This window comes from Pteronotus mesoamericanus, unplaced genomic scaffold (genome assembly GCF_021234165.1).
Source record: "Pteronotus mesoamericanus isolate MK-2021 breed Mesoamerican mustached bat unplaced genomic scaffold, CSHL_Meso_final contig_90, whole genome shotgun sequence".
Classification (NCBI taxonomy): domain Eukaryota; kingdom Metazoa; phylum Chordata; class Mammalia; order Chiroptera; family Mormoopidae; genus Pteronotus; species Pteronotus mesoamericanus.
Window position 1 is genome coordinate 16,346,354 of NW_026555277.1, and position 24,123 is coordinate 16,370,476.

General features: G+C 41.6%; 1 protein-coding gene across 3 annotated transcripts; it reads left to right on the plus strand.

Annotated features, from left to right (window-relative positions):
- Nucleotides 1-703: 703 nt before the first annotated feature.
- On the plus strand, nucleotides 704-21,968 carry IDH1 (isocitrate dehydrogenase (NADP(+)) 1). Of its 3 annotated transcripts, none has more exons than XM_054585744.1 (9): nucleotides 704-837; nucleotides 7,273-7,410; nucleotides 10,854-11,145; nucleotides 13,352-13,457; nucleotides 14,733-14,910; nucleotides 15,836-15,987; nucleotides 18,883-19,023; nucleotides 19,735-19,897; nucleotides 21,044-21,968. In XM_054585744.1, the coding sequence occupies exons 2-9, from the start codon at nucleotides 7,289-7,291 to the stop codon at nucleotides 21,132-21,134; spliced, it is 1,245 nt and encodes a 414-aa protein (XP_054441719.1). In that variant the 5' UTR covers nucleotides 704-837; nucleotides 7,273-7,288; the 3' UTR covers nucleotides 21,135-21,968. The 3 variants fall into 3 exon arrangements, with proteins under 3 accessions (XP_054441719.1, XP_054441720.1, XP_054441721.1); XM_054585745.1 differs by having other exon boundaries at nucleotides 709-889; XM_054585746.1 differs by lacking the exon at nucleotides 704-837 and adding an exon at nucleotides 1,521-1,859.
- The last annotated feature ends 2,155 nt before the right edge of the window (nucleotides 21,969-24,123 follow it).

Consider the following 24,123-nt stretch of genomic DNA (forward strand, 5'->3'; position numbering starts at 1 on the left):
GGCGACAAGACATTTCATCATGCTATTCACAACAGTGTGCAATTTAAAATTCATGAATTGTGTTGTTCTGGAATTTTCCATTTAATGTTTTCAGGACTGCAGGTGACCACAAGTAACTTAAATCACCAAAAGTGAAGCCGCGGATAAGGGAGGGGGAGTACGGTAGGTAGAGCCGCTCTAAAGAACTAGTCACTGGAATGGCGGAAATTACTGTGGCGTGCCTACTTCTGTAAATGTTCAATCCTTTGCATTCTAACTGGGGGTGGAGTAGCCCCTAAAGCAGCCCGCGCTCATTGCCTGGATCACTCTTCCTTGGGCCAAAGGCGTTTCCGGACTTTTTCTCCCCGTTTGCCTTTACTGTGAGCCTAGAAACTCACTTCCCGTGTCCCTAGGATGTTACAAAGTCCAGGGCGCCCTTTGGCGCGTGAGTGTCAGAATACCAGCGCCAGGTCGCTCCGCTCCACCGCCTGCAGGTGGCATTCGCGTCCTTCCACCTCTAATAGCCAAAGCTGAGTTCGGGGGCCGTCCAGCCCCTTTCTCCGCCCAGGGCGCGGCGAAGGATGTCCCGCAGATTGCTCCCTCCAGTTGTAGAAACAAGCCTTGAACCCTTGTCCCGCCCACTACGGAGGGGTCGGCGTTCGGCGATTGGCGCCCTGGTAGGGGCGGGACTCCGGGAGGTGGGCTGAGGGGGCAGGGCCGGGAGGGGACAAAGGCCGCGGAGAGGAAAAAGCCTTCCCCCCTGCTGGTCCCGCGGGTTTCGCCGAGGCTGAATCAGAGGCCGAAACAGCTGGGGACCCAGCTGGGATTGCCAGTGTTTGCACTTGTGAATTTGATCGTGTAAGTAGCTGTGGCGCTCACCGGTGAATCGCCACCGTACCTTCCCCTGCAGGTAACCGCAGCCTATGAGGGGCGGCACCGGCCCCTGGCTTTGGGGGAGGCTCTGAGTACGCCAGTATTGGGAATGGGGAAAAGAAAGCTCAGTTCTTGGGTGTGAAGGGGGACACTTAGCAGCGAGTTCTGGTCGCAAGGGAGGGAGAAAGAAATCCAGGTATTGCACGTGGGAAAGGGAAATGGGGAAGAAGAAGGTGCTAGGTCCCTGGATGTATAAAAGGCCGGCTCTCGGGCACAGGAGGGTGAAATTGGGCGGCAGAAAAGTGTACATTGACTAATGGAAGCCCAGGACTGCGTGCGGAAAGCAAAATCTAGCGGTAGGAAGCTGCAAGGACACGTACAAGAAGACTAAGTCTTGGGTTTGGGTAGGGGGGAAACGTGCGGCAATGGGAGCTGAATGCAAAGGAAAGTGGTAGCCGAGGACTTGGGTGTGTGCCGCGAACTCCCGCAACCGGGAGGATGCACCCGCCGGGGGGGCGTGGAGGGGGAGGAGCTCCAGCACCCGATTGCTGTAGGGACGAAGTAGAGAATGAAGGAGAGACCGGCCACCGCTGGGGTCTCAAGTGCTGGGGAAGGCGGTCCTTGGCCAGCTCCCGGCACCCGTTTAAAGGTCCGGCCTCGCAGAGGGAAGGCGCGGGCGTGGAGACCCGGAAGGAGGAACCCGGCCAGCTGCGGTTGCAACCCTCTTGCACAACAGCCACAAGGACGGGCAGGCCGAGAGTCTGCTGGTCGCGGCGTCACCTAAGGACGTACAAATTCCCGAGACCAGCTAACGGGCGACGAACCCGGGATGCGCCCACGGACGCACCCTCCAGTGTATGCAGGCGGAGATATTGGCGCTCCCGTAACCTTAATTTGGAAGGTGCTCGCAGACCTGAAACTGCCCTTTGCCATTCTGGGTTCATTCCGCAATCTACTTTAATCCAGATAAAAACGGGCTGTCTGAATCCTCCTGATAGGAAGCGTTTGTATGTTGTCTTTTTATCCCGTTTTATTTGGGTTTATATTAGGAGATTAACTGCACTCAGTTTAGGAGATTGAGAGAAGAGTTGGAGTGATTGAGAGGAGTTAGAGTGATTAGAAGTTGAGTCACCATGGTAAGAAGTGGCAATTTCTCTCCTTCCGTATTTTCTTTGGTGTGGCAATACTGCTTTTAATTGGCCTTGGAGATCTTAGAGTCAGGCACTGCAAAGGAATGAGTCAGGAATATTTCCAACAGTAAACTGCAACTCCTTCCTTATGTCTGCCAGTCCAGTGTCTTCTCTGCAATTGACGCCCCCGCCTCCAGTCCCCCCAGAAATTACTGTAGTTCATGAGAGCAGCTTAAAAATATTGCTAAAACTCTTGGGGTTGAAGAAAATAATGTTAAACAGGGTGAGCAGCATTTTTTTTCCCCCTTAAATTTCTCTGTATTAGTCCAGGATTATTTTCTGCAATTGCACAAGGGTGTCAGTGGATTGGAATTCAGCTGCTCTCAGACAAAATGAACTGGCCTGTGGGAAAGTCCTTCCTTCTGAAGTTAGAGTTTGGGTGGAGACCGAAATCTGAAGGGCAAGGTTAGACAAATAAACCCAGTGGGGCCTAAAGCCCACTCCGTGGATTTTAAATCTAAAAAAAAATAAAATAATTTCCTACATTGTTGTAAGCCAGGACCTCCCATAAAGCTTCCATTCTTCAGTTAAAAGGTGGTAAAATTTTAGTTAAGTGATGGAAGGAAAACCTGAAATGTTTCAGTTATGCATTATGTATACAGAAAGATTACTGCACAGAACATTTACTTCAACTGAGAAGGAAACAACTAAAAATAATAGCACTCTATTAATTTCAAGTGTGGTGTATGAATGTCTATTAATTCTATTTGCTGGCAAGGAAAAATAGCTGAGTCATAACTCTTGCCTAATGTTATATAGGAATATGGCCATGGAAATGTAGTATTAAGACCAAGATAAGTTTGCTGCATCTTTTTTGTTTTGTTTGTGTTAAATACCAGAACGGATATGACAGTGGGATGAGTGTGACTGAACCAAGTGTGTACTTTAAGCTGTACTGTAAATTATACGTGAAATTACACACGTGCAGTAATTAACTCATCCCTACCAGTTTGTTTTTTTTTTATTCTAGTTGAGTTCCAGATGGTTGTGCGGTAATGCTCTAGGGAACTGCCTAACCTCTAATAAGCAGCATTCTAGAATTTCAAAGTTGGGAAGTGAAAATGGGCCTAGGGGTAGAAATACATCCTGGCTTATCACAAGAAACAGAGGCTTACTTTTTTAATTTGAAGGCCAAATTACTTGAGCTCAGCTTTTCAAGAGAGACTGTTTACAGGCCTCTTACCTAATAATTGTTAAAGTCAGCACTCCTGACTTCTGCAGTCCTCAGCTATACATTCAGGGGAATAGAAGCAAGCATGTGGCTTTTACTTGCAGTGGTGTTGCTGGAGGAAAAATAGTCTCCATCAGAGCAGGATGAAAGGGAACGGATACTTTTAGCAGGCTCAAGGCTTCCTCTGCCTTTTGGGGAACACACATAGGACGTGGCTTTCCTTTAAGCCTCATAGTCTTCCTTCTTCCAAAGGGTATTTTTCCTGCCAGCCCTTTTTGAGAATCAGATGGATTTGTATTTGCTGACCCCACACCCTCTTCCTCAAAATGACTTGAACCAACTGTCTAAGAAGGTCAGACAGGGTCAATATCTGACATCATTGGAGGCAGATCCAGAAAGTAAAAACAGCAGTCTCCAACCATAGAAGTTCATACCACAAAGCCAGGAAATCAAGACAGATCAACTTAAGAAGCAGAAGCAAAAGAGAAGAGTCTCACAAATAATGGGAAGACAAAAAAATACACCCCACTCGAAGGGAAAGGAGCAATCCCCAGCAAGAGAATTCAATGAATTAGAGGCATGTAAACTATCAGATATTGGGTTCAAAACAATGGTTCTAAGGAAGCTCAATGAGCTCACACAGAATTACCAAAAACTACAGCGAAACTATAAGGAACTTACCACAAACTATATCAACATGAAAAAGGACATAGAAACTGTCAATAAGAGACAAGAGGAAATGAAGAATACAATTTCTGAGTTGAAGAACACAGTAGAAGGAATCAAAAGCAGGCTAGATGAAGCCGAGGAACAAGTCAGTGAGCTGGAGGACAAGGTAGAAAAAAGCTCCCAGACAGAGCAAGAAAATGAAAAAAGACTCAAAAAGAATGAAGAGGCATTTCAGGAAATGCAGGACAACCTGAAACATAATAATACATGTATAATAGGGATACCAGAAGGAGAAGAGGATGAGGAAGGGATAGAGAACCTGTTTGAAAAGGTAATGATGGAAAACTTCCCTAATTGGAGGAGAGAAAAAGTCACCCAAGTCCAGGAAGCACAGAGGGTCCCATTCAAGAGGAACCCAATGAGGCCTGCTCCAAGACACATCATCATTAAAATGACAAATATCAAAGACAAACAGAATCCTAAAGGCAGCAAGAGAGAAACAGGTAGTAACAAATAAGGGAGCCCCAATACAGCTATCACCTGACTTCTCAACAGAAACACTGCAAGCCAGAAGGGAGTGGCAAGAAATATTCCAAGTCCTGAAAGGCAAAGGCCTGCAACCAAGACTGCTCTACCCAGTAAGCCTCTCCATGAAAATGGAAGGTGAAATAAGGAGTTTCTCAGACAAAAGAAGATTAAAAGACTACACCTCCACCAAACCAGCACTGCAAAATATGCTAAAGGGATTGTTCTAAGAAAATGAAGAAAAAGACTCTATGAATACTCAGTTCCTTTCACAGTTGCCAATACTTGAAATTACCAACATTTTTAATACTCATCAATCTGACTGTGACAATATTATTTTAATTGTTCCTTTACTATTTGTTGAAACTAAACCTGTTTTAGTATATTTCTTGCCTATTTCTATTTTTTTTTTAAAGCTTTAAATGACTTTTTGGTATTCTTAATCCATTTATTGATTCAAGGTTTGTAGAATTTTTCCCTAAAAAAAAAACAAAACCCTATTAACCATGTATTAGATGTGTTGCAAATACCTTTCTATTCTATTCCTTGTCCTTTAACTATTTATATATATATATTATTATACAGTTAAATGTTTAATATAATCATATTGTCAATATTTACTTTATAGCTTCTGGGTTTGAATATTTTATTTCAGGTCATGAAATACATTCTATTTTCTTCTAAAATTCCTTAGATTCTACATATTGATTTTTAACTCATCTGAATATTTCTTGTATAATGTGTGAAATAGGGCTCTATATTTGTTTTATTTCAAATGATAATGGTCCATGAACCTTATTTGTTGAATAAGCCTTATTTTACCCATTGATTTAAAGTATTAACTTAATCATATATTATATTGTTAGACAGATATATACATTTGTCTCTAGAATGCATTATATTTCATTGATCTACTTGATTATTTCTGTGCTGGTTTCATGTTGGTTTAATTGCTGAGACTTTATAATGGTTTTAAACTATTTTAATATTTTATAATTAACTTTGACATGTAAAAAAATAAATAAAATCAATCTGCATTTAAGAAAGAAAGAGAGAGAGAGAGAGATGGGACTCCTACCTTTTGCAACAACATGGATGGAACTGGAGAATATTAAGCTAAGTGAAATAAGCCAGCTGATGAAAGACAAATACCATATGATCTCACCTATAAGTGGACTCTACTCAACAAAATAAACGAATGAACAAAATAAACCACAGGCATGGAAACATGGAGCAGACTGAAAGTGACCAGAGCAGATGGGGAAAAAGGACAATGGTGGAAAGAAGGGGAATGGACTAGACGAACATGTATGAATGACCCACGGACATGGACAACAGAGTGGGAATTGACTGTGGGAGTGGGGGGTGGGGGTGGGAAGGGTGGAAGGGGGTAAAGGGGTAAAAATTGAGACAACTGTAATAGAATAAACATAAATTTAAAATAAAATTAAAAAAAAAATTTTCAGGAACAATTCTGCTTCCCTATGCCACACACTGGCAGCCTACCTTTGCCCATAAACAGCTAGAAGAACAGTACAGGAGGTGGGTTACCGAGGAAGAGGACAGGGGTGAACTTGGGTCCTGAGCAGCAGCCTTCTATATACAGATTTCCCTAATTGAGAAATCATTTTTGTATTGAGCTCCACATTGTTAGTATCCAGTATTGTCTCAAGGAACACATAGTTCCACCAGGAATTCTTCATCTTTCACTTTTAGGCTCAGAGTTCTTTAAACGTAAGTGATATGTCACATCTCCTCAAAGGTAGTTATTTTAACCAAAGCAGTCTCTTAAAAGTAGGGAACTATCAGCACTCATCATTCTGCTCATCTTGAGGGCCCACAAGAATGAGGAGTTGAATAGAGATGTCCAAATAAGCATGATATTGCAGAGATAATCTTTTATAAGACAAACCAATAGTCATGAATAATGATTATGTTATTAAGGGCATGTGACAGGGTCAGGCTGCCTGATGCTCTAGCTGCATGGCCTTGGGAAAGCTATTCTTTTTATCAACGTAAAATAGGAAAATAGTTTCCATCCTTCTGGGCTGTTATGAGGGCTGACTCAAACCACATGTGAATCGTGTAACAATGCTTAATGCAGAGAACGTGCTCAATTTTAATAGTAAATGTAATTATTATTAGCCTTGAATACACTGCTATTATATTATAGTGTGCTATTATCATTGTTTTTTTAGTAGTCACCAAATGTTCGTTTTGTTTGTATAATAATCTTGCAGAAACTTTCTTTATGATCTTTTCTCTTTTCTTTCCTTTTGATTTATAATGGCGTCACTCAGCACACTGATTCACCGTCCTCCTTCTCCCTTCTGTGTCCACTTTCTTAATTATTAAGCCCTCAGGACAATGAGGTCCTGGTCAGCATTAAACAATCTTAGGAACAAAGCCTCGGTCTTTTGACCATAAGGACAGAGTTGCAGTTAAACTAAAGATAACAGCTAGGCCTCCATTGTGTTTTAGCTCAAGACCCAGAATAGTGGTGAAACCAGATGAAGCAACACTACAGCTGACATCAGGGCCACATGCAATGACCAGTGGCCCCTACCCTCACGCCAGCCAGGCGCAGAGACCACGACCCTAACTCCCTTGGTCACCATGATTAATGATTTTTCCCCTATATAACTCATCCCCTGAAAGCTATCTGGAGCCAGATCTTTGAGCACGAGCTCACTTGTGACTCCCGATGTGGGCTACTTCCTCACGTAATAAACCCTCTCTTTCTTGGCTGCAAGCTCCTGTTCCTTTCTCACTGGGCGTTGATACACACTGGCAAACAGACCCTTTTGGCTGGTAACACTGTACTGAAATATATGATGTGTGTCTTATCCTTTTTGCTTTTTAAAGGTTTATTGAAGTCAAAATGTCTCAAAAAATCCATGGCGGTTCTGTGGTAGAGATGCAAGGAGATGAAATGACACGAATCATTTGGGAGTTGATTAAAGAAAAACTCATTTTTCCCTATGTGGAATTGGACCTTCACAGGTAAGTGAATTAGAGTCATGCTCAGCTTAAGGACAGGGATACATTCTGCGAGATGTGTGCTTAGGCAGTTTTGTTGTTGTGCAAACATCACGGAGTGCACTTACGCAGACCTAGATGGTGTGGCCTACTGCACAGCTAGTCTGCGTGATACAGCCTGTTGCTCTGCAGCGGAGGCAAAATAATTTTCCCTCTACCCTTCTGGGTTCTTGGCTGAGACATTCTGTAATAAAAGACAGACTAAAGAAAAAAAACAAGTCTAATAATACTAAAATGTATACTTTTTTAATACATAATTATTATAGTAACTCTCCAACATGGCTGAAACCACCACCTTAAATACTGTCTTTGGCTGAAGACAGTATTTAAGATGTTGGGGGGGGGTGGCGGTCAGTTACATGAGGTTACCAGGAAAAGCACTGTAAACAAGGGTAAGGTGTCAGGCATATGTAAGTTCCTCTTCTCCCTTCATAAGAGTCTGGAGGTGCGGTCATCCCCCGCTTCCCGGTATACCAGGGGCGAAACTCTTAACACATGGAGACTTTCCTTACAAATCTAAATGTATTTTACAAGGGGTTACTTCTACTTGGCTTTAAGAGCTTCTCCCATGTCTGTTGTTTCTCAAAATTAACCAGCCCAAAGTACTCCTTATGCCAAAGAGACATATTTTGGGGTGACAAATTCTGTTCCCTTGTGGCTCCTCAGCTACACACCTGTACTGACTGCCATAGGCAGTGGTAACAATGGTAAGTGTTTGTTGCACTACACCATTGCGACGACCACCACGTGATGAGGTGATAGAAGTTTTTCAGCTCCACTATAATTTTATGGGATCACTGTTGTATATGTAGCTCATGCCTGTTCCTCCACACAGCAGACTCAGAAAGTACACTCTATGTGATGGCAGGGTATAACTAGCTTTTTAACGTACATACAACTGTATCTTGTGCATGAAGCTCTTAGGGCAGAGTGCCTGAATAGGTGCACGTGAGTCTTCTGTTTTAAATTTACCATTGCTAGGTAAACTGGCCTTATTCAGAAGACAAGAAATATGATGGAAACAACATGATTCTCAGGCCTTTCCAAGCTTCTGTTTCCTGTAAAGGTTTTCTTTGTAATAAATCAGTGGCCAAGAGTAGCACAAAGTATTGTTTGTAGAAGGGAAAATAATGGAAGTGCATCTTCTGTTAAACTGTAAATGTGGTTGACACAATTTTGTCCTTTCAAGCTCTATTTTCTATACCTGTACTTAGACAGTGGGCCTTTTCTCTTTTTATTCCTTGGCTTTTGCGCCTTTTCATACAATTTCAGTACAGAAAGAACCCTTGGAGTTATTTTAATAAAATACCAACCTTTCAGAAGCATTTCTGCACTGTGTTTAGTCTTTAGAGACAGATATGAAAGTCTCTGTGGAATTCTCTCAATTTCTTTCCTGTGTTTTTCATAAATTTGCTCTTGCTTTCTGAGTATTTGAACTAGGTAGAGACAGAATTTTTACAAGAGGGAAGTGGCTGAAGACTGTCACACTTTAGCCAGGCTACTGGCAAACAAACTGTAGGTGTGTTTGCCTTGACACAGAATTTTTCAACAGACTGCCCTGAGGACTTGTTATATTTGCTAAGGTGTTTAGGGGTGTCCAAGGCAAACACACTTTGTTTTGGTGTCTCTGGGCCACACTGGAAGAAGAAAAGTTGTCTTGGACCACACATTAAATACACTGCAACATGTTATCACCAAAAAGTCTCATAATGTTTTAAGTAAATTTATGAATTTTGTGTTGGACCACATTTACAGCCATCATGAGCTGCATGCGGCCTGTGGGCCGCAGGTTGGACACCCCTGGTAGACATTTAATTTGCATGGTGTCATTAGACACCCTTTTTAATTATTCTATGCTTAAGCTGTTGATAACATCTATATGGCAACCAGGAGAAGGAGCAAATACTGCAGAGGTCAACAAAACATACAGGAAATGAAACACAAAAAGCATCATCCAAGTAGGTTAAAGAATCGTCTTTACAGGTACTCTCCTGTTTCAGAACTTTACAAGGCAGTAGGTGAGTTGGCACAGTTCTTGCCAGTAGAATAACCTAGAGACAAGGAGTTTTAAAGGACAGTCCTTATGCCTAGAAAAGCCTCATTGGCTACAGACCAAAGAATTTTTGGAGGCTCAAACAAGTTTTAAGTTGTCCTAAAATTGCTGCTATTACATGGCAGGTTCCTTCTGAGGGAAGTAGAGCAATTGATTGTTTTCTGAGGACTGGACGGTGGTCCAAGTTATGTATTCTTTGTTTTCTCTGAGAAATGTTAAGAAAAGCAGCAAAACCACAAATTTGCTGTTAGTTTCTCCTGATGAAAAATGATTCCTGTGAACATGAAAACTGCTGACCACACTTCCTGTTAGAGTTAGGAGTAAACATTTGTAGATACTTGGCATTTCTTATGCCGGAAGATAAGAAAGCCAGAGCTTTGTTACACTTATGTGAATTATCGAAGGTCAGAGCAATCTGGAATTATTTTTATTTGGAAATACAGTAAGCTGACTACCTTTGTATTTTTGCATCATCAGTTGGGATATCTACAGAAACACAAGAAGTAAAAAGAAACCTAGAAGCTTCATGGTTCAGCAGGTTATGAAAGCTGAAAAACTCTTTTAAAAACTTGGAGAACAAAATAGCCACATTACTGTTTTGTTTTTCCTATTTTTGACAAACTGTTTTTATACTTGAGATAAAGCTTTACATTCTTTGTCTGTGCTCTGTGAACAACCAACATTCTTTTCAGCTCTGAATAACTTGCAGTGTGGGCGCTGGTGTATATTAAACTAGGTCTCTGGGGTATTTAAAACTGTTGCTTGATTCCATTACTTATCCAATAAACTGCAGGCCTGTGTTCAGAACAAAGAGACTTATCCAAGAATTAGGGGAAGGTTCATCATGTAACTAACTGGTAGCCATGAAGGATTCATTAGATTTTTGGGACTGAATGTCACACCTGTAACTCCCACTGCTTTAATTGTCAAAAAACAAGGAAAAAAATTTTGAACCCTTTATTTTTAGAGCACAATATTTATTAAAGAAAAAATAAGGTGGCACTTAGGCCTGCATTGTTATGTTAATTATAAGGAAGGCAGTCTGCAAAAGGGTTGCTCCACTGCCGCTGTTTTCTGTATATGGGGAAAGCAGGCAAAGGCACCAGGCCAGATGGTTTCCATTCCCTTTTCTTCTATACAGCTTCCCACTGCAGCTGTCCAGCCTCTCAGTGCCTTTTTTTTTTTTTTTAAGTTGGGAGCGATCTTTTGCATCTAGGGTGTGTGAAAGCTGAAACTTGGCAGATTTAGGTATACTGAGGAGCCTTCGCTTTATGCAGAGATAGATAGAATGGCGGCACTCTCAGTCACCTATCAATTTGTCGAGAAAGTTCCACTTACAGGTTTTCTCCCCCAGGTATGATTTAGGCATAGAGAATCGTGACGCCACCAATGACCAGGTCACCAAGGATGCTGCAGAAGCGATAAAGAAGTACAACGTTGGTATCAAGTGTGCTACCATCACCCCTGATGAGAAGAGGGTTGAGGAGTTCAAGCTGAAACAAATGTGGAAGTCGCCAAATGGTACCATCCGAAATATTCTGGGTGGTACTGTCTTCAGGGAAGCTATTATCTGCAAAAATATACCCCGGCTTGTGAGCGGCTGGGTAAAACCCATCATCATAGGTCGTCATGCTTATGGAGATCAAGTAAGTCATGTTGGGGTAATGTGATTTTCCATTCTTTATTCATGGCCTTTGGCTGCCCAGCAGTTCTGATTCATACATGTTGTGTGTTGCATTATCGTTTGGTGACTACTCCCATTAAACAAAGTGCACAACTGAGAAATGCATGTAAGTATATCTGTATATTTACACATTTAGACAGAGGCATCCATCTCAACACAAATGATTTTTCTTCAGACATTTTTTTTCTTTTTATTAAGTTAAACCATATAACATTGACTTTTTTTTTAATGGATAATTTCCTGTGCTTCAACCAAATCAGTAGTTCTCCACCCTGGCTCTAAAAGGATCCCTTTATAGGTTTTTTTGGTGTTTGTCTTATTTTGCTTTTTTTTTTTTTTTTTTTAATGTGTTTGTTTTCATTCCAATGCTTGAGACCCACCCTACAGCAGCTGAATGTGAATTCCATGGGGTCTGGACATTTCAAGGCTCCGCCAGTGACTCTGATGTGCAGACAGGGTTGAAAACCACTGAAAATCATGACACATGATCATTTCATAGAGAAAGGGAAGAACTACTTAGTAGTTGAAAGCAGCCACTTTATAACCATACTTTCCTAGCTGGAAAAGAAAGTTTAGTTTTTGTATTTCTGTACAGATAGGCTTGTTGCCAGATTAAACAGAAAACTAGCCAAGTAAAATCAAAATTCCTTGTTGAAACTGAGGCATTCAGACCTTCATAGAAAGCAACTTATGTCTTAAAAGACCCTGAAAAGAGTCCCTGATTCTGAAATCCAGAGGCTTCGATGTAGCTGTCCTTAAAAACAGGCTGGCCAGGACAGACCACCCTCTGTCCTTCTGTTCCTGGGAACAAGGTCACCGGTCAGTCCGGGGTAGTTCCCTGTGCTTTATCCTGTGGCTCATACTATCCCTTCCTCCTGGCCAGTCCCTTCGCAGGAAACTCCCAGTGTGGATAGGAGTGCCGCAAACATCCTAATTCTGGGAACGCTGTTCTGAGTTCCTAGGAGTTCAGTGGTGTCATTTTGTCCTTTACAAAAAAATTGTTATTTTGGCATCCGTCACTTGGAAGAAGGACCCCTTGTATTTATTAAAGTCCAGATGGAGAATTCCAAACCTCTGGTTGATTCCCTGATTGTTTGCGCATAAACGCCTGCAAAGCACGTATGGTGTATGGTGCTTGGTGCCTCGTTACTTCCTTTTGTGACTGGGAATAAATGACCATGGTAAAGGATTTTATATGTAGTGTTCTGCATAGAATAGATGCTGAACCTTTATTCTTATCTGACACTTTTTTACAAGCTGTCATTAGTATCCCTCTACACAAACAACCAAAGGTATGGCTGGCATCTGCTGGTACCTGACACTGAAAGTAGTCTTTCCAAGCCATTTAAGAAGGTACAATGTAGCAAAGATTAATAGATGCCTAGTACAGGCTGGGCACATTTATCCACTAGTGTAGCTTCGGGCCCATGAGAGAAGCGGCTCTCCGCCAATGACCCTTTCCTAAGGGTCTGGGATGGGCATTAATGGTGATAATAACCACAGAGAGACTAAGCTCTGAAGGTCTAAGGACCAGCGCTCAAGTCTGTGGACCCTAGATGCCTTATTTCCACAACATCGCCATTCCCTCCTTGTAAGACCGATCGAAGAATCAAATGAGATAAGATGATACTGGTTAATCGCTTAAAACATCTGTCCTATCATGAGGACAAGGCATTAGCTCTTCCTTCACCATCTTCAGTACTGCAACTAGCATAGTATCGCCTCCCGACGGGAAGGCTTCCCTTACTCCAGGCCATGTCTCTTTTCCTCTGTCCTCCTGAAACATTGTTTATGCCCACTTGGGACGTTTGAAAGCTCTTCCTTGGCTTCTCACTTTTTGTATGTCTTTCTTAAGTCGTAAGCTGCCTAAGGGAAAATGGTTTGTGAATTCTCTCTCCTCCCCACATCATGACTCAGAAAACTGCTCTGTGCATGGTAGGTACCCAATAAACACCGATTTTTAATGTGTCCTGTCCTGCCACTAATTAGCTTCAGGAACTCTCTGGACCTCCTTGTCCCCATCTCTAAAATAAAAGGAGGTTGAGCTCCACCTTCCTGTTTGTCTAGCTGTCTCTCGTATCTGTTCTATGGGTTTTTCCCCCCATTCTTTGTAATACTTGTTGGAATAGTTGTTGGTTTTTTAATACCTTTTCCTCCCGCCTACACAGTACAGAGCAACTGATTTTGTTGTTCCTGGGCCTGGGGTAATAGAGATGACCTACGTGCCAAGTGATGGATCTCCAAAAAAGACGTACCTGGTACATAACTTTGAAGGTATGTAATTAGAGTTCATCATGATCGATTTTTTTACAGATCATTTAGACATTATTCCTGGTTGTTTAAAGTTAGTTGCGTGCCTGCCGAGAAGTGCAACTTGAATCTGCAACGTAATGGGACCTAAAACCTAAATTAAAGAGTAATCGGTTTCCATACCCTCCTGTGGCATGAATAAAGGCACAGAAGGTATTAGCCGCTTAATTGGAAATGCACAGGAGGCAAAGACAAGTTGATAATTAGGCATTTCTCTTAAAACACGGGGAAGGTTGGCAGGAATCTGTTGTATACAAACTATATAAAGGAAATGTTCATAGTTCTAAATTACTTGTCACATAATCTACCCTTTGCTCTAGTAGAATTTGTATTTAAAAAATGGTTGCGTTACATGCATTTGCTGAAAGGTTCAAATGTTCTTCTTGCCCATCTGAGCGCTTATTCTGTGGAAGCAGAACATTTGCTTTTTGCTTTTCCCTGCCCACCATCCTGCCGCTCCAAAAGGCCTATTATGGCAAATTCCACTCAAAACAGAGGACCCTCTTTCTCCACTATTGAAGCTTTGGAAAGCAATCACACAAACAAAAACTCCAAAGTTACCTAGCTTTTGTTTTCCTTGGCTCTTCTAAGTAACATCATGTTAAGGGAACCTCAATCCGCCGGTTTCAGCACCGTTCACCCTCTGAGCTGCCGCTCGCCCCTGTCAGCGGCATGGATTCCAGTCCTATCTGTCAGTAGTAACAGAGTTCAACCAACAAGAGTTGTGAAACACCGGTGATTACATGCAGCGCAACTTTTTCTACCGATGACAGTGTGACCCTTCAGGAAATTCCAGGGAATTAGGAGAACTTTAATTCTCTGGCTGAGGATTGAGTGCACAAAGTTTAAAATACGTGTTTGAAAATTTAAAAGTATGACAGGGCAGTTTCAAAATTACCATATTCACCCTTTCTTGAATATATTTCTAGTTTATATCAGTGGTTTTGCTCTTTCAGTATCTTCAGGATCCTAAAAACCGTATTTTTCTCATATCTGTTGAATGCCCTCTGAAAACAAGTTAGGATGCCCTTATCTAGGACTGACTTTCCTCCTGTTATGTGCCCCAGAAACTCATGGAATATTCAAATTGAAAGCCTTGCTGGGACTTTTGGAAGCCAGGGCTTAGACGTGGGAGCTGGGAATTGGGTGGCTTGGTGGTAGTGGATGGATTTGAACTCGTTACAATGATACCCCACTTCACTTTCCCTTTTTTTCTCTCTCATTCGTGTCCTCCCACAGAAGGTGGTGGTGTTGCCATGGGGATGTACAACGAAGACAAGTCAATCCAAGATTTTGCACACAGTTCGTTCCAGATGGCCCTGTCTAAAAGTTGGCCTTTGTATCTGAGCACCAAAAACACTATTCTGAAGAAATATGATGGGCGTTTTAAAGACATCTTTCAGGAGATATATGACAAGTAACTGCAGTCTTTTTTTCTTATTGTTTCTCAAGCTGCATTTATAGTATAGAATTTGCATCCTTATACTTTTGATTCTGGGACAAATTGAATGAAAGCCATCACTATCCCTTAAAGATAGGAACAAAACAGATTTAAAATAAATGAAACAAAATCACTCTAAATTGCTATTCAAAGGTAACTGTTCTGCAGTAAGGTTCTCATGTTTTTTTTTTTTTTCAGAGCCAGAATTATGCACTGTTTGAAGAATGTACCCTGTTGGTGATAGAAAGTTCTAATTTTTCAAGTATCTGAATGAGTTTCAGAGTTGGGTACATTTCTGTCCTTTCTGAAACCCATTATTGTGATTTAGAACTCTGTTCTAGTGTAGTCTCTGGAACCAAAGTCTATAACAACCACCTTAGATTCAACAACATGTGAGCGTATGTTAAATTTTACGACAGCCTAACACCCTTTTAGGTGTGAGTGTTCCAGCGAGGGCACAGATTTTAATTCCTCTTCCCACTGCCCATCTGTTCTAAGCCTGGAAGCTATCCTAGTCTCCTGAATGATATCAAACGTAGACTAGTCTTTTTTTCCCCCCTCTTATTACATTCTTAAAGTAAGCTGGATCTCAAAAATCTCGCTCAGGATTATACTGAAAACTGGTAAAGTAGTACTTGAGAAACTACTGTCTTGCTTAATTCTCACATCTTTCCAGAGTGGGTAAAATCACCCTGACAAATGGGGAAATTGGGGTTTCATGGCTAGAAAATGATTGGCAGGGATTTGAGCCTGTGTGTCGCATTCCCAAGTTTGTGCTGCTTCTACTAAAAATGTTACTTCCTCCCCACCCATCCATCCCCCCTTTGGAGAAGCATATGATGTCCCTAACGAAATTGATTTTCCTCTTTTTTTAATTGTTCTTTCCTCTTTTCTCTTTTAGGCAGTACAAATCCAAGTTTGAAGCCCAGAAGATCTGGTACGAGCATAGGCTCATCGATGACATGGTGGCCCAAGCTATGAAGTCAGAGGGGGGCTTCATCTGGGCCTGTAAAAATTACGATGGCGATGTCCAGTCAGACTCGGTGGCCCAAGGTAAGGGGCCAGAGGACCAAGTAGAAGTAGAGGTGGCGTGGGTCCTGCAGCCGGTAGGCGATGCCATGGTGGTTTTCCAGTTCAGGAAGAAGGATTCTGTGGCCCTTTGTAAAAATCATGAAATGATAGTGCTGCACGGCTGCAGGTCTACCTTCTCAGCCCACAGATGAGGCAGTTAGGCTCTGACTGGGGAAGCTGCTCCCCAGGGTCACGCAGGGAGTCAGTCACTCTGTGTGTTGGGACTCTTGGCTCCAGCCTTGGATGTGTTAACACAGTTTATCTCTCAGCCTTTAATCTCACTTGAAGTTTCAGTGCCTCCAACAGATAGTCTAGCAGCCTGGTCTGAAAATCACTCCCTTTCCCTGCCTTTATTTCCTCTCTGAGAATGTGAAAAACTAGGTCACTCAGCAGGGAAGGGGTAAAGTGAGGGGCCTGGGCTTCTAATAACCAAGGGGGCTCTCTCCAAGAGCTCATTCCTTTAAAAAAAAAAAAATCTAAATGTTTATTCCCCTAGTAACATAGTCTCAAAATACATGAAGCAGGAAGCTAGAAGGGAATTTTGAAATCATTTGGCTAGTCCAGCTGCTTTCCCTCTTTGTCTCTATTTTTTCTATTTTCCTCCCTCCCTTCCTTTTTATTTCATCCTCTTTATTCTCCTCTTTCTCCTCCTCCTTTCACAAATGAAGAAACTGAGGCCGGAAGGGCAGTAATTGTAGAGGAACACATCCAGTGAGAAGATCCAGGTCTTCAAACATCTTATCTAGAACCCTTCCCTGTTCTCTGCACTTGACTGAGCTAGAACAACCATTATCTTGGTACATTGACAGTTCTTACAGTGGAGGTTTTAGTGATGCATAAACAGACCACTAAATGGAAAGCAGACACTAGACAGGATCCCTCGTTCCTTGACAGTTGATGGGCACCAGCTAGTACAGAAGACAAACAAAAGGTTGAAAAGAAATCCAAGGGCCCATTCATCTGGCAACAGGTAGTGCTCATGCCCTTTCTGTGAGCCCTGAAGGTTGCTTTGGTGCTTTTTAAAACACATGTGTTCACTGCTTAGCTTTAAACACAAAGGAATTGAGCAAAGAAGCGGGGGGCTGCATGTCCAGTGTAGTCCCTTCCCGTGATTTCCTCAGCGCCTGGTTCCCCTTCAATTTCAGTTACCATGGCAGGTGAGTCAACTTGAAACTCCCCTGACAGATGTTTGTGTCAACTTTAATTATGTTTGCTTTTCCCAGGAAGTACTACTTTTTCTTCCTCTTAATGAAAAAGTTAAGCACCTCCTATCAGTTTTAAAGTCAGTAGGTCAGCCCAGTTAAAGGTCATTTTTATTTTTGTCAGGTGAATGAGCTCCACAGCTCTTTGCTCTCCTGTTGCTCTAAATCCTCGCATGCAACAGAGGAAGGAGTGGGGCTTTGTGATGACTCCACCGAGAGTAAGGGAAACATCCTTGTCATCCGAGCTCTTCATAAGGGACCCAAGTCATTCCACCGTTTCTAAATGTGCTCATGGCAGCAAGAAGACAGTACTGGGAGCAGTATTTGACATGTAAATGTCAAGTTATAGAGGTTCAAAGGACTTTGAAATAGCTGTGAAGGGCAGTGACCAATAGCGCACTGATAAGATACCTGGAACCAAGGCTGTCTGGGTAGAGCCTATAGATAAATGTGGCCTCAAGACAGCTAAACAGGTTAAAAGGCAGCCGAGCTGTCCTCACTCTATTCTATTCTAGAGGCATGAACTATGGACTCACTCCAAACATTTCACCTTGGTCTTCTACTGGACAGTGGTACGCATTAGTGTCCCCTAGCATTAATAATTAGATAGATGAGCTCACAGTAGAGAGTGAAGTGTCTGACACTTCTCCTAGCAATAAATATTTGAGAGTTAGCTGGAGCCTCAGACCAACACAATGATACGAAAGGAGCTAGTAACCTCACACAGAAATTTCTAACTATCAAAGAGGAGTTTAAAAAATTGTTTATGTTTACTTACTTACTCTCAGACCATTATAAATTTGCATGAACTCCACGGGTGCTTTTGGAAGATAGCACAAATGGAGAAACATATTCTTTGAAATCAAGTGCAAAAGAGTAATAAAAGAAGAAAAAATGACTGCATGGACTTACAAGTCGTAATAGCGTTCCCTAACATCAATATTTTGGTCGGGCTTTATTATACTTACTTATTTGGGTATAAGTAAGTAATACTTATTTACTTGGGTATAATTGGATAATTATACTTACTTATACCCAAGTAAGTATAAGACCAATATAAGTACCAGTATTTGGTAAGATATTTTGGTCGGGCTGCTAAAGAGAGTAAAGGCAAGTGAGATGTTCTCAGATCCATCCCGTCCTGTCTTTAACCTGCCTTTTCTTACCAGCCCAGTGAGTCTGTGAGCAGCTTGAGGGCAGAAGATGAGTCATTAATCTTTATTTTCCAAGAACAGTAAAGCATCTGCACATAAGAATAACAGTAATGTATTGGAGCTCTCTGTGGCAGGTCCTATTCTAGGGAATAAATAAACTTGACATGTTTATTCTTGAACATATGTGTATTCATCAAATTCACAACAAGCCGATGAAGTGGGTGTTCTACTGTTCCCATTTCATAGGGAATAACAAAACAGCCACAGTAGCTAGAAAGTCGCAGAGCTAGGGTGGAGTGCGGGCCGCCGGAGCCTGAGCCCCTCACCGGGGCAGGTGCTTCTGAGATCTGGCAGTGAGGGAAAAGTGCAGCCTGTGCAGGCGCTCGGATCTGGAGCAGGGACCCTGCTTTCTACACGGCGGTAGGATTATTGATGTGGGTTTTGTTTACCGTGACCTGTGAAGATTAAGTCATTTGCTCTCATGCGGCTGAAGCCAGTACTCCATGCTCTGCCACTTACAGGTTATGGCTCTCTTGGCATGATGACCAGCGTGCTGATTTGTCCCGATGGCAAGACGGTGGAAGCTGAGGCTGCCCATGGGACTGTAACACGTCACTACCGCATGTACCAGAAGGGACAGGAGACCTCTACCAATCCTATTGGTAAGATAGTGTTTAACTGCTACGCTGGTTTCCAGCCAGAGAGTAGAGACCTCCAAAAGGGTCTCAGACATGTTCCTTTGCTACTAGATGCTTTGTGTGTAAAATTACCACCAAACAGCTGATTTCCTCTAATAAGAGCTGTTCTCATAGGCGTCTTAAAAGATACGCAATATATGCTTTTCCATTTAGTAGGACAATACCCATAACAGAAGAGATAGTTAACAACAGGTATTTTCCTTTTGCTATGGTACAGGGAAATGTCACATATGGCTAAGAATCTAAAAGCCACATGAATAGATCCTTCTAACCTGGCTTCAAGGATAGCACATTAAAAAGAGATTACAGCTTAAAAAGAGGAGGCAAGACCAATATAGACAAGCGACAGAAGAGATTGTGACCTTTTGCAAATTAGGAAATGTCCTAAGCTTCAAGAGCTCCTTCCACACCATGAAAATGTGCTTTCTTAAAGGTCTAACAAAACGCAAAACATTCCTTCTACAAAAATGCAGATTTTTAAAAGTTTCTATTGAGTGAAATATTTCCAGCTCTCCTAAACTTTAGGGTGCATGTGGCTAGCATCTAATGAAGTCAGTCACCTAAATAAAAATACTGTTTTGGGGAACATTTGGGAATATGTCTAGCTGATATGATTGAAGTATATATGCTTGGTTGTTTTTTGTTTTTGTTGTTTTTTTTTCCTTTCTTCTTTAGCTTCCATTTTCGCCTGGACCAGAGGGTTAGCCCACAGAGCGAAGCTTGATAACAATAAAGAGCTCAGCTTCTTTGCAAAGGCTTTGGAAGAAGTCTGTATTGAGACCATTGAGGCTGGCTTCATGACCAAGGACTTGGCTGCTTGTATTAAAGGTTTACCCAAGTAAGTATAAGACTCTGTGAGCTCTGTGGTCAAATTGCCACTTGTCCTCACTGGGCTCAAAACATCAGTACTTTTTGGAAGTATATGAATTTTTATTAATCATCTAGTTCAGAGGTTAGCAGACACAATATATAAATTGTCAGATAAACATTTCAGGCTTTGTGGAATATACAGCCTTTTCAAAACTAAGCAACCATTGGACTTTGTCTCTGTGGCGTGAAAGCAGTCGTAGATGATTAGCTTCTAGCTAATGATGTGGCAGCATTTCAATCAAACTGTGTACAAAACTAGGCTGCAGCCTGGATTGGGTCCATGGGCCAAGTTGTATAGCCTGCTGACCTCTGATCTAGTTGACAATCATTAGGGACAGGGTTCCATTTAATTTAAGAAGAAAATTACAGACAGAAACAAGGGGGCCCCCAAGGCTATTTTATTCCACCCTCAATTTTTTTCAATTTACAGATAAGAAAAGTAAGCAACACAGGATTAGGCACCAAACTGATCATAGTCCCTTCCTTAAGTATCTGTAGCCAGCAGTCAGGTAGTTGAGGGGCCATGTATTGCCCAGGACTTTTTCTGAGAACACGGTAAACCATACCCCAGCTGGAGTAGTTGCTAATCCAGAGTCAGAGTCAGTTGAGTCAGTTGTGGACTCTTTTTTATTCACCTGCCAAAACACCGCTGAAGTTTAACACCCATCCCGTGTCCCAGCTGTGTGTCTTCAGAGGTCTCAGTTGGGGTCAGTATGCCCCAAGATATACTAAATCACTACATTTCTCTTATCTTAAATTTCCGGCAAAAAGTAATGTCTTTATTGGCATGGTACCTTTGTAACCTGTTTGAATAGGCACCTGTCAGCAGGATTATGTTAGCTAGTTCACTGTCTTTTTTTTTTGTTTGTTTTTAAGTGAGACACTTAAATAAGATCATTAAAAAAAATTTTAAGGACATGTGACAGTATGTGTGAATGTGGGTAAAAGCATGGTATACCCTGAACCCCAAACTTGTAGCTTGTTAACATTAATCAGTTTTCTTGTAGAAGAAAAACGGATTGCTACTTTAGGTAGCATTTCTAGGACTTTTTTTCTGCCTGCTGCAAATTAGAGACAAACTAACTGTCCTCTTTCCTTTTTCCTTCTTTATCAGCGTGCAGCGTTCTGACTACTTGAATACATTTGAGTTCATGGACAAACTTGGAGAAAATTTGAAGATAAAACTAGCTCAGGCCAAACTTTAAGGTCATTCCTTGACTTAACGGGGACAAATGTTTTTTGGTAACTAGGTCCACTGGTTTACATTTTTCTGTATAACACTCAAGGGAAGGGCAAAATCAATTTTGTAATTTGTTTGGAAGTCAGAGTTTATCTTTTCTATAAGTTTACAGCCTTTGTCTTATACATACAGGTACGCCACTTCAAAAATGTGGCCTGGGACTTTTTAAATTTAAATTTTATTTTCTACTAGTAGCTTAGGCATTACTTTAGTGCTGATTGATAATCACCGTCAATTTTTCCCATGTTCCGATCCAAATGACCAAAATGAAGAGTGCTGGAAAGGTAAACTACAGCTAGTTTTGGTCCCTAAAATTGTGTAAGATAGAAATTTACTGCCTTCCCCACTTCCCATGGCCTGGGCCGTGGGTGCTGTGGGTGTAACAGGTGTCCCACCACGTGAGGTGCAGGTGTACCTTAAACTCGCACAGGAACTGGAATGAAGAACATGGATGTGACTAAAGACACTGCCATCATTTGTGTAAAGAGTTCTAACTGAATGTTTCGAAATGTTAAATATTTTTGAGGCCACTGGAGAGTTCGGAGTTCAGAATAAATACTACCTGGGGGTCCATCCTCTGTGTTTGTCTTCTACTTGCCTTCTGTGGTCTAGGTAGTGCAGTACCCCAAACAGCATATTTTATTCAAGTGCAATAATACAAGCTGCACCTTTTTTGGACTTCTGGCCTACTTTATTTCCTTTATAAAAATGTGATTTTTTTCAGAAGTTGATTTTAAACACTATTCTAGTCTGTTCTTCATCTAAACTGTTAACTGTAATTAAAATTAATTATAATGACTGACCTGAGTTTTCATTTCTCTAGTGTATTTTGGTTGCCAAGTCTCAGCCGTAGGAATTTGATTTTGAAAAATCTCTGCCCTCAAGGAGTTTCCTGTGGGGAAAATGGATAACTACACAGACAGTAAAATGTGGACCCTGCGGTGAAAAATAAAGGACACCAAAGATAGAACAAAATGGGCAACTAGAATATTAGGGAATTGAGTCGATGCGCATGCTAAGGAGTTTAGGTATTGCTATCTAAGTTAATAGGAAGCCATTGAAGGCTTATGAAGGGAGGGACATGATCATATTTTCATTTTAAGAAATAGCACTCTGGACAGCTTTGATGAAGAATGAATCAGGGGGCGGGGGGCGGGGGAGGAGCAGTGGACACAGTTGAGTAAGGAGGCCAGGTTGTGAGGCTGTTGTAGTATTTTAGGTGGGAAATGAAGGCCTGAACTGAACTCACAATGACACTCAGAATGGAGAGAATGGGGTAGATCCTGAGAAAAGAAAGTTGCATTATTGGGGTGCGGTGAGTCCCAGAAGATGCGGGGATTGAGGAAAGGGAACACCTCAGGTTTCCCAAGAGTCTAACTGCACACCTGGAGGAAGGCTGGTCTGCCACCTGGCAGTGCAATGTACTGGTTAAGGGGAAGCACACGGAGGCATTGAGAGGTTTGACCAAGCTTACATAGTATGTCAGGGGCTGTTCTGGTCTGGACCCCAGGATCCCTAGAGCTGTCCAAGGGCTCCTTCTGCCATACCTGGACATTCTCCGGTTTACGTGGAGGAAGAAACTGTCACATGGACCAGAATGGTGGCCCTGGATCGGATGATCTTAGTAGGCCCTTTATCACTCACAAATATCCTGGCAGTTGAGCAGAAGAGTCTTTGTGGCAGGAAAGCCCTGCTTCAATATGAGATACAGCATTTGTCCAGGAACAGTGTCTAAAATAACCAGTAAGTGAACAGATGCTGACCAATGCATTCAGACACTAATGGTTTATTTTGTAACAGCATCAGGATCAGAACTGTTGACCCGGAAAAGGCGTGCAGCTTAGCATAGCACTGACAACAGTAGGACCCTGGGACGGGGGAGAGGAGGACTCGAGACTCCCAAGATTCTCTAAGCTGCAAGCACTGTTCCTTAAGTGGAATTTTTAACAAAATATTTAAAATTTATATTTAGCAATTAGAATCACAGCTATGCTGTATTGCCCAAAACATACAGTCTTTCTGAGATGCTCTATTTGCATATTTATATAATAAAAATTTTCCCCAAGTTAAGGGCCTTGTCTCTTCCTATTAAAAAGGAGGTAAGGTTAGAAGCTAATATAAAAACGTTAAGGAAGACAGTATTTCTATAAATACTGATTTAAAAATTGTACTTTTATCACCTCTATTTGAGATTTTATTTCATAGTCCCTATTTTTAATATTAGGGAGAATGTAGCATCCAAATTGCTAATTCCTCTGGAACAAGAAACAATTTGAATGGTATCTCAGATTTTGAAAGGTGAATTTTGCAAATGTAGCATTGCAACATTTAATTTTGATATTTCAAATTTACAGAAAAATTCTAAAAGTATGAAGAAATCCTTTATCAATTTTTAACATTTGCATCATTTGTTTTATCATTTTCTGTCTTCCTCTACACACACATACATACACACAGCCTTGTTTTTCTAAGCCATTTTAATTTGAAGACATCGTGTCCTTTACCCGTAGATAATCCATTCTTTTATGTAACCATAATACAATAAAATGAGGAAATTTAGCTGATACACAACAATATAGTTCCTATTCAAATTACAACTGCTCCGATTATCTTTACAGTTTCACCTCCAAGATCCAGTCCAGGATCACACATTGCATTTTGTCATATCACACAAGTCTCCTTTTGTCGGAAACAGTCCGTAAGTCTTTCTAAGAGAGTCAGAACTTGATCTTTCTGAAGAGTACAGGCTAGTTACTTTGTAGGTTTGTCTGATGTTTCCTTGCAATTACATTTCAAGCTTTGCATTTTCGGCAGAAATATTTACTGAAGTGATAAACTGTCCTCAGGGTACAGCAGTGGGGAGAGGAAAGACCGTAGCGACAGTTTGTTTCAATACTGGCAAAATCAGTTTTGCTCATTTGGTTAATGTGATAGCTGCCTTGTTTCTCCACTGT

Excerpts from the sequence above, each read along its gene's own strand:
- IDH1 (XM_054585744.1), top strand. The coding sequence starts at position 7,289 with ATGTCTCAAAAAATCCATGGCGGTTCTGTGGTAGAGATGCAAGGAGAT. Across the intron at positions 14,911-15,835 it reads TTTCAGGAGATATATGACAA|GCAGTACAAATCCAAGTTTG; the intron begins GTAACTGCAGTC and ends TTTCTCTTTTAG. Across the intron at positions 15,988-18,882 it reads GTCAGACTCGGTGGCCCAAG|GTTATGGCTCTCTTGGCATG; the intron begins GTAAGGGGCCAG and ends TGCCACTTACAG.